The sequence below is a fragment of the Corythoichthys intestinalis genome, chromosome 10 (assembly GCF_030265065.1).
Source record: "Corythoichthys intestinalis isolate RoL2023-P3 chromosome 10, ASM3026506v1, whole genome shotgun sequence".
Classification (NCBI taxonomy): domain Eukaryota; kingdom Metazoa; phylum Chordata; class Actinopteri; order Syngnathiformes; family Syngnathidae; genus Corythoichthys; species Corythoichthys intestinalis.
Genome location: NC_080404.1, coordinates 10,897,447 through 10,912,901, shown reverse-complemented (window position 1 = coordinate 10,912,901; position 15,455 = coordinate 10,897,447). Strand labels below are relative to the sequence as shown.

Below are 15,455 nucleotides of genomic sequence, written 5' to 3'. Positions count from 1 at the left end.
GACGACTGATACCAGAACCCAAACTGTGCGTGGAGTACATTTTGATAGGCATCTTTATTTTTTATAAAGTTGCCTTCAAAACAAGAGTTAATGTGCAATATGAAATAAATAAAATAATAATAACAAAAATAATAAGCAACAATAAGACATCGTCAACAAAACCCACCCTACTCTGTCAGACTGTATCTGATTGGCTTACCCTGACATCTTGCCCATGTTAGCCAATCAATAACCTCTCCTGGGACATGCGATGCTCACGTTTGAGAGAACCATGTGGACACTGAGGCAAGTGTGAGAGCACAAAGCTGTCAACAGAGAACACCGTAGATGTATAATACTGTTGAATACTGAATTATGGTAAATAAATATTGATCAGAATATGCCCATTTGCAAAATTACCAAAGCATTGGTGTGAAAAGGGTGGTTGATTGGTTAGCACGTTTGCCTCACAGTTCTGAGATCAAGGGTTCTATCCCGGGTTCTGGCCTTCCTGTGTTGAGTATGCTTGACCTCCACGTGCCCATGCATGTTTTCTTACACATCCCAAAAACAAGCATGGTAGGCTAATTGGACACTTCATAAGTGTTATTGTGAGTGTGAGAAGTTGTCTGTCTATATGTGTCCTGTGATTGGCTGGCAACCAGTTCAGGGTGTACCCTGCCACCTGCCCATAATTATCTGTGATAGGCTCCAGCTCCCCTGCAACCCTCGCGAGAATAAATAGTATAGAAGATGAATGAAATGTGTGAAAACAGAGAGCATGCTCAACTCTTCCATGCTTTGACTTCAGTCAGTGATTGTGTGATACTGTGATGCTGTGATACTTTCTCTTTCATAGGTTTGACTGCAATTGTCCTCCTGGTTATTTTGGACCATTGTGTGACCTAAGTGGGGAAGAGTGTCGACTCTCACCTTGCATACAACAGGGGACCTGTACCAACAAGTCAGGGGGTTTTGAGTGTGTCTGTCGCCCAGGATACTCAGGTACATCTTTTTCCCCACGGTGACACCAAGATCAATAGAAGAACAAAAAAGCTTTTCAAGGTTGGTTCAGATGGGAGAGCTGACACAGATGTGGTTTATTGTAGTGGTCCCCAACCTTTTTTGCAGTACAGACCAGTGTGATTTGGGCCTTTTTTTCCACTGACCGGCAATGTTATGCAGAAAAATTACAGTAAATATAAAATAACACAACGGGGCTGAAAACGAACATACTGTAAGTGCAGGAAAAATGTAACTCACCGTATGCTGTATCAACCTTTTGTAACAGGGGCCTCGCCTAAAACTTGACGGCAAATATCCTTGGTCGTAGGCATAATGAGTTCTTAAGCCGTGTAAGGTTTCTTGGCTTTAGCAAGACGGTTCACCACATAGTCTGATACTCTTAGTGCATTTGCTTTTGTTGCTTTGTTTATTAGCTTTTAGCCATGTATTATCCAGAATAGACTTGGTTGTAGGCTCCTGTTCTGGCTCAGCAGGTGGCCTTCTCCCCGTAAAAAAGCTGTCCCAAGACGTCGCCGCCCTTGGTTCGCAGCCAACAGTGGCTAACATTACTGTTTACATTGACTGACACTGGGCTCCTATAGGTATGCAAACACCCCACTAATGGCGGCCAACCACTAGAGGGTGACGTACACAAAACTCTACTCGGATTAGTCATGAGTCATAGAAATTTGCCAAGGACAGGGACGGACTGGGGGGTTAGAGTGGCCTGGGAGTCGTTGAAAAACCGTGTTGAAAGAAATCCAGCGGCCACACAAGGACCCGGACCTGTACCCTGATGAAGAAATACAGCATTTGATGTTGTTTTGGAGAAAAATCGTATATTAAACAATAACATGACCCCTTAATTAGCCTAGAGTTAAATAACTGCAACAGTGTAGTGATTTTAAAGCACATAGTTATTTTAATGTAAACAGGTCATTGATACAATAAACTATAACATGAGTAAACAAATAAAATTAGAGGACTGTAACGTAAACATGAAGAACCTTTGATTGAAATGTTAAAAAAATGTTATTAAATGATGAAAATGGTGGCGTTATATACCGTATTTTTCGGACTATAAGTCACAGTTTTTTTTCATAGTTTGGCTGGGGGTGCGACTTATACTCTGGAGCAACTTATGTGTGAAATTATTAACACATTATTATATCATTTCACATGTTATTTTGGTGTTTTGGAGTGACACTGATGGTTTAGAAAACTTGTTAGCATGTTCTTTATGCTATATTCATCTGAATTACTCTTATTAGCTATGTTACGTTACCATACCGGGCATGTTTGCATTTCGTTGTTCATGCATCATGTAACATTATCATACTGTACACTTATTCAGCATGTTGTTCTCTATTGTATTTTTATTTTAAATTGCTTTTCAAGATGATATATCTGTTCTATGCGTTGGATTTTATCGAGTAAATTTCCCCCCAAAAATGTGACTAATACTCCGGAGCAACTAATATATGTTTTTTTCTCTTCGTTGGACATTTTATTGCTGGCGCGACTTATACTCAGGTGTGACTTATAGTCCGAAAAATACAGTATTTTAAAGTGTTGAATGTTTTTAAGAGTTTGGAACAATACAAGCACATGGAAGTCAAGTGCCTTACCGCTCGGTCTGAATGCATTTGCTGTAATGCTTGGATAACGTGAGATCGTTATTTTAGGGTCCAGCCTTTTGACCACGGTAACACAAACGTTCGCTAGCTTGACCGCAGTAACCAATTCCTACTTATTTTTCAGTCAATGCTTAATACATGTCTGGTCGCAGTTCGCGCATGTGTAGTAGCACCAAACCCTACTTATTTTAGGAATTATGACCCTACCTGTTTCTCCTGATACCAGCTCATAGGACAAACTGTACCCATTAGTGGAGTTTGAGGGGGGGGGGGGGGGCTGATGGCTGAAAAGTGTCATTGAATGTAGTTGGCTTTCCTATATATGATTTTAAAATTAAGAATTTTACAGTAAAATATTGTCTATAAAAGTTGTAAAGCAATAAAAAAAATGAATGAAATTAACAAAAAAAGATATTCTTATAATGGGTCAAATTATTTTTCGAACAGATCTTTTGACTAGCACTTTAGACGGTCATTTGGTTTGCTTAGCCAAAACCACCCGAGGACCAAAGAGGCAAGATGGATATACGTAATTTTTTCAAACCTGAAGTTTCAAAAGCGGCAACAACTACTGAGCGAGAAACAAGGATTGAAGATGTGGACCATGAAACACCAGAGAGCACCGCCTTAATGGTGAGGCGGGGTTTCCGTTTGCCCCACTAAAGGCGATAAATGGATGACAGAGCCACCACCGGGCGTACCATATTCAATGGACGACGAGAAATTTTTTCAAACGTAAGCTTTCAAAAGCGAAAACAACTACTGAACAAGAACCGAGGATTGAAAATGTGGACCATGAAAAGCTACAGACCACTGTCAAAATGGTGAGCGGAGTTTCAATTTGCCCCACTAAGGATGCTAGTTGTACAACAGAGCCACCACCGGTTTCTTGCCAATGTAGTTACGCCCGTCAAAAATTGTGTCCCCCTGGCAGCGGGAGTGCATACACACACACACATTAGTTATGAGTTATTTCGACTTAAACAATTAATTGAAGCCAAAATAAAAAAGTTATAAAGTTATAAAGTTATATATTTTGGACATCGACGTTTATTAAACTGGAGAAACTCCATACAGGACTTGGATTACAGTAATAACAGTTATCCTACGAGTAAAACAGTTATCCTATGAGTAAAACAGTGAAACATTATTTTTTTTTTTTTTTGATGGATGGGCCATGTTTTAAAACCTCGTATATAATTACATCCCCAAAAGACGGAAATCAAGCAAACCAGTGCAGCGTAGAGCTCAGCCCAGGGGATACTTTGGCACGACTGCGGTGGGCGTACCATATTCAATGGATGACGATCTTGGCGAAAAGTATAGCTATGTCTTATGTAGCCTGATTTAGAATCCCCCTCAAGAATGATGGGAAACAAAAAACACTCATTGTCATCTCATTATTATAATAAATATTCTTGTAAGTTAATTTTATTGTTGACACTTCGTTTCGGGGTCATCAACATGTTGTGCCCCCCCCTGCCCTCAAGTCAAACTCTGCTATGCCTGTACCCCCATATGCCAATCTGCCCTTGGCCACTGACCTGTACCAGTCCCTGGCCCAGTGATGGGGGATCCCTTGTTTCGTGTAAGCCAGGGGTGTCCAAACTTTTTGCAAAGGGGGCCAGATTTGGTGTGGTAAACATGTGGGGGGCCGACCTTGGCTGACGTCCTTTATGTTGAACAATATATTTAAGCAAATTTTAGCGAGCCATTATGTGTGTCAAATTTGCTTTATTATCTTTTTTAATTAATAATTTCAAAAATCTCGCAACTAGCCTTTGTGGCTATGCTTTTGACTCTTGGGCTCTTGTGAAACACTGCTGCTGTAACATTAAACTAGCTTCAAGTTGCTTTAATTTCTCGCTACGTATCTTCCCTGTAATCTTGTCGTACATGTCAGCATGTCTTGTTTGGTAAAATCGCCATACATTGAACTCTTTAGAAACAGCGACTGTCTCTTTGTAAATGAGGCAAACACAGTTGTTGCGTATTTCAGTGATGAAATAACCCAATTTCCACCTATCCTTGAAGCGTCGGCCATCACAGTTAACTTTCTTTTTTTTGTTGGTTGTCGCCATTTTAGAAAATTGGGAGTAAACGGTCACACTGGGTAATGTTGCTTAGAGAAATGTTGTTTTTTAGTGGGTAAATGAGGAGCAGCATTTAGTTTGTAAGCTACCTCATATGCTTGTAGCAGTACTGCTGACCAATTTATTAAGTCTGTGTGCGGGCCAGACGTTATTGATTTTATGACAGAGGCTGGGGGCCGGATGAAATTTGACCACGGGCCGCATTTGGCCCCCGAGCCGGACTTTGGACGTGTCTGGTGTAACCTCTGCTTCCCAAAACTTTTTGACTAATTTGACTTGCTTGCCTGGTCCAAACGCAATGGTTGCATTTTAGAGAAACATTCATTTTACCTGTTTGGTCAGGCAGAAACTTCTCACTGTCTCTAAGCTTCTTTATTTAATCAAGCTCTTTAGTCTCAGAATGCTATAGTTGTTTCACTTCAATCCATTCGTCTTATTTTCTATCGGGACAGATATTGAGCTATTTTAGTGCGTGTCCATGTGCATGTGTGTGCGTGTGTTTTTCCACTGAAGCCGATTCCTGTCAGCCACTGGGAAGATTAATTTCATTTGTCTTCCGTATTGTATCATCAATTTATCCTTCCTCAATTGAGAGAGGGGGAGAAATCTCTGAGGTATTGCGACTCTAGAGAGCGCAACCTGACACGCATGGCCCAATTCCCACTGAAGCAGCTTTTATTATTAGGCCTGCGCACACCATAGTACAAGTCATTACTTTTTCTGATGCTCTAAGCTCATGGAGGGAAACAGGACTCCCCAAGAGAGCAAGCAGCCATAGAATGCGTTCTGACTTGGCTCAAACCAACTGGAAGTCATACAAGTCTATAACTTTCCACTGCAGCACAAAAACTACTTGATGTAAGATTTTTGAGAACTTATTTGATTTTAGCCTGCTCAATTTGAAACGTTATTCTGAACTGATAATTATGTGTCAGGTCCTTTTGGGATAAAAACACGTAACTAATATTACTGTGTGATTCTGCACTGTGTTTTGTAACGTCTCAATCAGATTATTTTTCTTAAATCTAGTCAAATAATTTTCTTAATTTTATGAATTTATTGCTTAAACTAAGTCTCTTAAGCCTTTTTTTTCAGCAAGCTATTTTTTTCTTAATTAAAGAAATCTATGTGAGGAAAATGTGAAGCATTGGCAGATTGTTTCACTTATTTCTAGTAAATTTACACTGAAAAGGGGATTTAACTAGTTCCAGGGAAGTGTCTTTTTGTAGTATGGCATCAGAAATCAGTGAGTATTTATTGTTCTTTTTTGCTTATTGAATGCCATAATCAATTTAGGATCCAACAGATGAAGCTGTTTACTAATAAATTAGTGTAGTCTATATTTGTTAGCTCGCTTGGATGCGATTACACAATAATGACAGTTTGTTTCCGCTTGCATTAGATTCCATATTGGATTTTATTTGTTTCTGGATGGTGAGTCGGAATGTGGATCTTTAATTTGAACTTTATTGAGTACCGGTACATTGCAAAAACACACCTCCTTAAAATGAGTCAAATTCCCTTGTTTTCAGTGTAAATCTACTAGAAATAAGAGAAATTATTTGCCAGTGCTTCAAGTAAATTTACTCACTTGGATTTCTTGAAAAAAGAAAAATAGCTGGCTGAAAATAATCTTAACAGATTTATTTTAAGCAATACATTAGTATATCTAATCTTAAAAGCTAGTCAGAAATGCTCTTAATTCAAGAAGAGATATTGTTCAAAAGATTATTTGAAAGCAATTTTTAATTGATTTAGGTGGAAAATGACCAACTTTTATAAGGATAGTCTTAATAAGACAAATGGTAATATTTACTTAAAATAAGTGGAATAAGCTGATGATTCATCTGTTAACTAGTCGTTTACACTCAAAACAAGATGGAGAAAATGATTTGACTAGATTTAAGAAAAATATTCAGATTAAGATGTTATAAATTTGCAGTGTATTCCCTATGACCATTTTGTTCAAAGTGCAATTTACCTTGTTTTTCAAAGCAATTGCAATAAAAGATTAACATCAATAAATTGAGGGAAACTTAGTTTTGGGGAGTTTTGGCAATTTGTATTGGTGTCAAATCCCAGTTAATGCAATTATGCAATACGGTAATTAGGTTAAAGACATTAATTGTCATAGTGTAAGTATTTATTCAAAATTCGTGCTTTTAGGAGGATATTCACTTGTTCATGCTTAGGTAATTTTGTACTGTTATTGTAATTTTTATACACACTTGGACTTCAGCACTTTATCTGTGTGCAAATTCCAATCAGGAGTTCTAATGCGCCAAGTGCATATAAGATGGAAATGAACATGGAACAATCCATGAAGAGGGATTCACAGGAAGCTGAAACTGGCTTCAAATCATGAAAACATGGATGGACTATTGCCTAGAATTTGACTATTCTTAAAATAAACAGCAAAAAGATTATCTTTACTTAAAATTTGAAAGTTCTTTACAGTCTGCCCTCTTTTCGGGATAATGTATTTGGGCCGCTCCAGCTTATGTACACTGTATGAATTGAATCCAATTAAGTAAATGTTGTGTAATCAGAATACTATGCCTATGCAAGCAGAGACATCAAGGCCCGCTACAATATTTAGGACCTTTTAAACCACTAAAGGTTGTTTACATGGTGACGCTCCGAGAATATAACGCATTTCATGTTTGCATTTACATGATTCTGTCTCCATTCGAACTATGTCACAATTCCACTTGAAAACGATGTCATATTCATGGCAGACCGTAATGGGGCCGTGCAGTTTTACAAGGCAACAGCCAATGATGCACTTCCTCAACAACAACCTCATCACCCTAGAAGACAACATACCAGCTCACTGGAAGCAACGGTGTCCCCGTGGTTATTTCTTTTGCTTCACGTTTTTGTGCCCTTTTCCTTTTTCGTCATCACCATGTAAAAGAGAGGCCATCCTGCAACACAACCGTTGCGTCTTGGTGTCGCAGCGTCACTATGTAACCGGTCCCCAAGAAAACCCAATGCATCATCAAGCATGCTTTTTAGCAACTCCTCTCACTCAATGTTGTTTTTGACAGCCATTTTAATTTTCGTCTTCGTCTTAGTCTTTTGGACAAAATTCCTTATTGGTCTTGGTCATATTTTAGTCATTTCCAAAATTTGTTTGTCTTGGTCTAGTTTTAGTCAACGAAATGTCAGACAAATTTGCCAAGTTTTAGCTGACATCTCAAAATGTTTTCGTCTATAAATGTCAAAAGTTTTAGTCCATGAATAAATAATTAAATAAAAGGTGTCAACAATTTCGAATGAACATGACCGACAAGCACATAACTGTAGAGTCAACAAGGATATCACGATTTTAATGATGATAATACACACTCAAGAGGAAAACAGGACATTATTTGCAATTAATCAAACTTGCCTGGGCGCCACGAATTGTATTCAAAATTTTTTCCAAAGGTTTAAAAAGACACCGCGCTAAATGCTAATGCTAAAGCGAATGCTATGCTAACACTACAAGTTAGTTTAGAGTGTGATGATCATACAGCAAAGACCTTTAAAGGCTAAAGCAACATGGCATATCTAGCCAAGATAAGAAAGCAAAACTTACCATGCCACACCTGACACATATGTTTCACAAAAGAAGCCTGGAATGGGCACAGGCTTACTCACCGGCCAGTGAGTAAGTGTGTGTGTTTCAGCGGGGGAGGCGCAGCACATCACATGAGTGACACGACCAAACAATGCTAAATGCTAATAACTAAAAATACAATAAGAAAACATCAAACATTGTTTATATATGACGGACACTATGGCGAATTTTCATCTCGTTCTCGTGTCTTCAGACAACAACTGGCATCCAACTCTTTATGTTTTAGTCTCCCAAGACACGTTTTCAGCACGTCATCGTGACGTCATCGGCATGAAAAAATTGTTCGATGGCGAAATATTTTCGTTATTGTCATCGTTGACGCGAGCAACACTGCTCTCCTTCAACCCAGGCCCGGATGCAGCCGCACCTCCAGCAACTCTCCAAGCTCCAGCCATGGTCTACTATCAATTGACCAACAAAGACGAAATAATTTTGAAATGCAGACCTGCAAATCAGAACATAACTGTGTGTAGTACTTTCATATTATAATTATACAGTATATACAGTGGGGAGAACAAGTATTTGATACACTGACAATGGGAAAACCCATTGGCAGTGTATCAAATACTTGTTCTCCCCATCATATATGTGTGTATATATATATATATATATATATATATATATATATATATATTAGGGCTGTCAAACGATTAAAATTGTTAATCCAGTTAATTACAGCTTAAAAATTAATTAATCGTAATTAATCCCAATTCAAACCATCTATAAAATATGCCATATTTTTCTGTAAATTATTGTTGGAATGAAAAGATAAAACACGTGACGGATATATACATTCAACATAAGGTACATAAGTACTGTATTTGTTTATTATAACAATAAATCAACAAGATGCCATTAACATTATTAACATTCTCTTAAAGCGATCCATGGATTGAAAAACTTGTAGTTCTTAAAAGATAAATGTTAGTACAAGTTAAAGAAATTTTATATTAAAACCCCTCTTAATGTTTTCGTTTTATTAAAATTTGTAAAATTTTCAATCCAAAAATAAACTAGTAGCTCGCCGTTGTTGATGTCATTACACCATGCTCACTCCCCAAACCCATAAAATCATTTGGACCCAAGTGCCAGCAGAGGGCGCCAAACAACAAAAAACAGGTAACAAGTAACAGGCGGACATTACACTGCTGTCATTTTATTCTGAGCGGGGCATGTGCGTTAATTGCGTCAAATATTTTAACGTGATTAATTTTAAAAATTAATTACCGCCCGTTAACGCGATACTTTTGACAGCCCTAATATATATATAATATATATGGCGGAAAACACTCAGGTGACTTGAAGTTCTGCTCTGAGACCCCAAGGCCAAATTTCTAAATTGTCCTATATGCATGTATGATACATCATTGGAAAGCTTAAAATCTCAATTTAGAAACATTTTGAACAGGAGGGCATTGAGAAAAAAAAATAAAAAAAATTAAACAGCATAACCCTAAATGGAGGTGAGAGCACGCGAGTGTATTATTAAAGATGCCATGATTTTAACGAAATGTTATCGCATACTTACCTCTTTTCGATCCAAAAACTCCATGTAGCATGTATCACCGAGTGTCAAGGCACAGCTGTAAATGGCCACAGCAGGATATTTTGGGGATTTTATGGGTGAAACATGGTAAAACAACAAGGGTCACGATGCAAAAATCGCAGACATCAAGGAGTGGTCGAGGTTTTCATTTTCATATATTATTATTCACCCTTTTAAACGTTTTTTTTTCTTTTCAATTTGTCTTTGTTTGGATAAATTATAATCTAAAATATTGGGGAAAATACGACAGTAACGAAAAAAATATAATTAAGCGATAGTTATGAGGTAGATATCCGTGACTTTTTTGACTCTAACTTTTTCATTGTGACGCAATTTATTTAAAAAGTTGAAAGTATGCGAGTGAATAATTTTTTTAGTGTTTTTTTTTTTTTTTTTTAAATGAAATATTAGACATCAATTAATGATTCTAAGCTAAAAATGACAGACATTTTGAATAATAAATACGATTACTTACCTCCGTCTTTACGGCTAGGTTGAAACAAAAGGGGTTGCGCGATGTCTGTAAACGGGGGTTTCTAGGATGAAACAGACAAGTTAAAAATAGTTCGGGGGTTTAACGTGCCATGAATCTGCTATGGCAGCATATAGACATACCGTATTTTTCGGACTATAAGTCGCAGTTTTTTTCCATAGTTTGGCTTGGGGTGTGACTTATACTCTGGAGCGACTTATGTGTGAAATCATTATCACATTTTTATATAATTTCACATGTTATTTTGGTGTTTTAGAGTGACACTGATTGTTTGGTAAACTTGTTAGCATGTTCTTTATGCAATAGTATAGAAAAACTAATAGCTATGTTACGTTAACATACCAGCCACATTCGCATTTTGGGGCAGTTTACATGGCGACTCTGCGACACAAAGACGCAATGACTGAGTTGCGGACTCGCCTCGCGTGCATATGGTGCCGGCGAAGAAGGAAGGCGAAAACAAAAAAATTCTGAGTCCTGCCTCCAAAGTGAAAGAATCCGATTGCGGGGGGTTGTGGGTGGCTTCCTCGGCATGCATATCAAAGGCTCCTGCCGTGCAAGACCGTGCTGTTAACGTCAGCACTCGTACACGTCACATTGGGCGTGCGCAGCGCTGCTACTAAACATTAAAAACAGCAAATATGGCAGAATGTCAGCTTTAATTTACTGTTTTAATAATATTTTAAAATTAAATATGCTGAACGTTTCAATTTTTGTGCCTTTTTGCCTACTTGTGCCTACTTGTGTTTTTTGGAGTTTTGTCGCCCTCTGCTGGCGCTTGGGTGCGACTGATATTATGGGCTTCAGCACCCATGAGCAATGTGTAATTATTGACATCAACAATGGCGGGCTACTAGTTTATTTTTTGATTGAAAATTTTACAAATTTTATTAAAACGAAAACATTAAGAGGGGTTTTAATATAAATTTCTATAACTTGTACTAACAATTATCTTTTAAGAACTACAAGTCATTCTATCCATGGATCGCTTTAACAGAATGTTTATAATGTTAATGCCATCTTGTTGATTTATTGCTATAATAAACAAATACTTATGTACCGTATGTTAAATGTATATATCCATCTTGTGTCTTATCTTTCCATTCCAACAATAATTTACAGAAAAATATGGCAGATTTTATAGATGGTTTGAATTGCGATTAATTATGATTAGTTAATTTTTAAGCTGTAATTAACTCAATAAAAAAATTTAATCGTTTGACAGCCCTAATATATATATATATATATATATATATATATATATATATATATATATATATATATATATATATATATATATATATATATATATATATATATATATACATATATATACACACACACACACACATATATATACATATATATACATATATGTATATATATATATATATATATATATATACATATATATACATATATGTATATATATATATATATATATATATATATATATATATATATATATATATATATATATATATACATACATACATACATATACATACATATATATATATATATATAATCTTTACATCTTTATAATTGTAATTCAATTCAATTCATAGCCCTTCACTGACTTCTTGGCTTCCAACTATTTGCACCTGTCAGAACAGAAAGTGAAAATTGAGCAGAGGTCATAGGGTATGTTACTTCTTGAGTTAATAAGAGAGAATGTCTAAGCGCTTATCATTAAATAAAAGTTGACTGCTGTTGATTTCAATCCACCACAATGACTTTGAAATAAATCATGTTTAACAACTAGAGAGAGACAAAGAGAGAGCATGCCCTGGAGCAAACAAGCAAAAAAAAATGACTTACTGTATCTTAATAGTTCTGTACCGTGTTCGGAGTTCTGCATTCAGTAATTCCCTTATATATAGGCTGTCATCGAATTACATATTGTAATTATGTCTTACTATGTTTTGTGGTGTTGTACACATAATTTTCTTCCTAATATATTGACGTACACTATAAAAATGTTAATCTTACTCTGTGAGGCGGCCCAGGCAGCTGCCTGAATCTCACTTGTTGGATCATTAATGAGGATCTTTTGCTTTAAAGCCTCCTAGTATGAATTATTGAACCATGCATGGGAGCCACAATGAATCCTGAGGTCAGGAGTCATTACAGTGACATGATTAATGGCCAATCATGTCTGTATAAATCAAAGTTTTGGCTGTTGTCGTTTGTCACCCTGTATTTTTTCTTCTTTACTTGTCATTAAGGAGTGTGTTCCCTTGAGTGATAGTACAGTACAATCAGCACAATGTTGCATTTTCCTCCGTCAGCACGTTGTTGGATGGTGATGATGTTGCAGTGAGGCTTCAGTGAATTTGCTCTGCTGGATGAACATGACAATAGAGACATGGTCATCAGTTGATTCTTATACCATGTCTGCAGTTTTATGTTGTGGTACAAATATGACTTGCTGTTAATTTTTGATCCGAAATTGTGAGTTACGTACTACATGTTATATTCATTAAATCAAGGGACAATAGAATTTTTTTGACAATCTGTGTACATTGAACAAAATCTAAATTTTTATTCAATTAGTGTTGGATAAGGGCTATAAAAGTATTTAAAAGCTTGTGTCAAGTGTCATTTTCCTATACTTCATACTGTAATACCCTAATCATATTTTAAGATGTTACATAGGATTAAAGTTATAGAATGTTATATTTGACTGAACAAGCAATAGTTTGACAGATTTTTTTAACTGTACTTTTTTCAGTTAAATTAAAATTCCTGCATTTATTCAGTAGTCACATTGATTAAATAAAATGTTTCTACCCTAAAAAAACAAAAAAGTGCTATCAGTTTGACATAATATATTAATGAATTGCATTTGGTAGTGCGTGTTCCTGATGCATTTTGCCAATACCAAAGAGTAGTGTTTTTTTTTTTTTTTAAATTGAGTAGGTAGTAAATCCAATGTCAGTATTTTTGTTCACATTTCTTGCAGCTGGAAGTATTAAGATCTTTACCAATTACTCGAATCAATACATTTAAGTAAAAAAAAAAAAAATTACACATATACAGGTATTCCCCAGTTTACGAATGAGTTCTGTTCCTACACTAGCGACGTAACCCAAATTTCCGCATAAATCAGAATTAACCCTTTAAGTACCCCTAAATACCCCGTAAATCTAAAAATAATTATACAAAAAATATGTATGATACGTTATTGTACTGTCCTACTCCTAAGTCCTAGCTAGACAGCGAGCTCAACTATATTTTTTATGAATTACATTTATATTTATGATTTAATATTGCTATTTTTGTGTTGCAATCGCAAATGCTTCTCAGTGACAGCCAACAAACACTTTTTTTTCATTCATAACAAATCTTGATTCTATTAATTTATTTACACTTCCCCCTTACTAAAATTGTTTCTTTAAAACAGTGAATGTAACAACAGTGGCTCTCAGATACCATTTTAATTTTTTCAGGTCATTCATTGTCAGACAGAAGCAGCACGGCAAAACGCTTCACTAAAAAAAAAGGTAAAAATATCACAATGGCTTACCTCTTCGGGGCAGGCAATGGATCAGGATTGTCATCTGTAAGACCATGGCCCCCAACAAAATGTTGACTGCATATGAAGGTGAATGGCTTCACCTTGCTGGCATTAAAGTGGTCTTTTAGCTGTCCCTCTAAGTTTATCCATTGTTCACATTTTTTTCCTCTGAGCTTTTGGCTTCAGGAAACGTATGAAGAAAATATCCTTCATATGTCGAAATGCCTAGAGTCGTTTCTACAAGTTCTTTAGCAGCTGTATTTACTCGGGGTGTTCTTTTTTGAAAGATTACCGGCAGAAAACAAGCAGTACTAGCATGAGTTGTATGCGAGCGCGCGTCTATGTTGACCCCCTTCCGGTTTACAATGGTGACGTCACGCAGCCTTGCAGTCTAAAAATAGCATTCGTGCGGTACACTATTAAAGCTACCGTTCTGCCATGTTTGCTGTTTCGAATGTTTAGTAACAGTGACTGTGCATGCCCAAAGAGATGTGTGTGAGTGCTGACGTCATAGGAGCGAGAGTGTTCCATTTATGTGGTTACGGAGTAAGCCTTACAATCGAATGGAGGCCAGAATCAAAAGTCTTCGCCCTCTTTTTTTGCCGTCACTATGTAAAGGCGAGGTCATTCCGCAACACAATGGTTACGTCACCATGTAAATGGCCCCTAAGAAAATCCAACGCATTGTCAGGCATGCTTTATAGCAACTCCTCTCCCTCAAACCAGGCCCAGATGCAGCCGCACGGCCAGCAAAAAGAAGAAATCATTTTGAAATGTAGACCTGCAAATCAGAACATAACTGTGTGTAATATTTTCATATTATAATTATGAGATATTTATTTTAAAACGTTTCCTTTTAACCCTTAGATGCACAAGTTACTGGACCCTACACTCTTCCATAAGTGGGTCAAAAATGACTCATATTAGAACCAATGTGTTTTTATGTCATTTTGCTGAAGAATAATCACTTGTATATCAATTAGTATGATATTTCTGCGGGTGGCGGGGCTCAGTGGTAAAGTAGTTGTCCCCCAACTCAGAGGTTGTGGGTTCAATTCACTGTCCTGATGAACTCAGGCTAAGTTTCCTTAAGCAAGATACTGAACCCCACATTGCTCCTGGTGCTGCTGCGTCACTACAGTAGTAGCTGGCGATGTAGTGTAAAGCGCCTTGAAAGGTGGAAAAGCGCTATACAAGTATAACACCATTTACCATATTTAGGGCCACACAAGAATGATTTCATGCTTGAAATATCTCTATGATTCAATTAACATTTTTTTGGGAAAAAAAAAAACAGAACAGCAATAGACTTCATCCTTCCTTGTATTTTATTATCAATGATGAAGAGCTCCCATGCATTTTTTGGGTGAGACAGCGGTGCTAAGCCCTTGTGGAGGCACTGACCGATTTTTGAGGATACTTTGGCTCTGTGTTCTGCCCTGGGTGGGAGGTCGTTCTCTTTAGTAAGGGCCCTACCAAGTCATTCTGTTGGATGAATGAAGAGAATAAGAATGAAGATAAGAATGAAAGATTCCCATTGGATTCCATAGAAAATGC

At 36.8% G+C, this 15,455-nt stretch overlaps 1 protein-coding gene across 1 annotated transcript in view; it reads left to right on the top strand.

Moving 5' to 3' along the window:
- The window catches only part of eys (eyes shut homolog), a 522,745-nt gene that overhangs the window by 211,291 nt on the left and 295,999 nt on the right, over positions 1–15,455 (top strand). Inside the window, exon 28 of the mRNA XM_057847548.1 lies at positions 839–984. Coding sequence (XP_057703531.1) covers positions 839–984 — 146 coding nt within the window. The remainder of the gene's footprint in view (positions 1–838; positions 985–15,455) is intronic.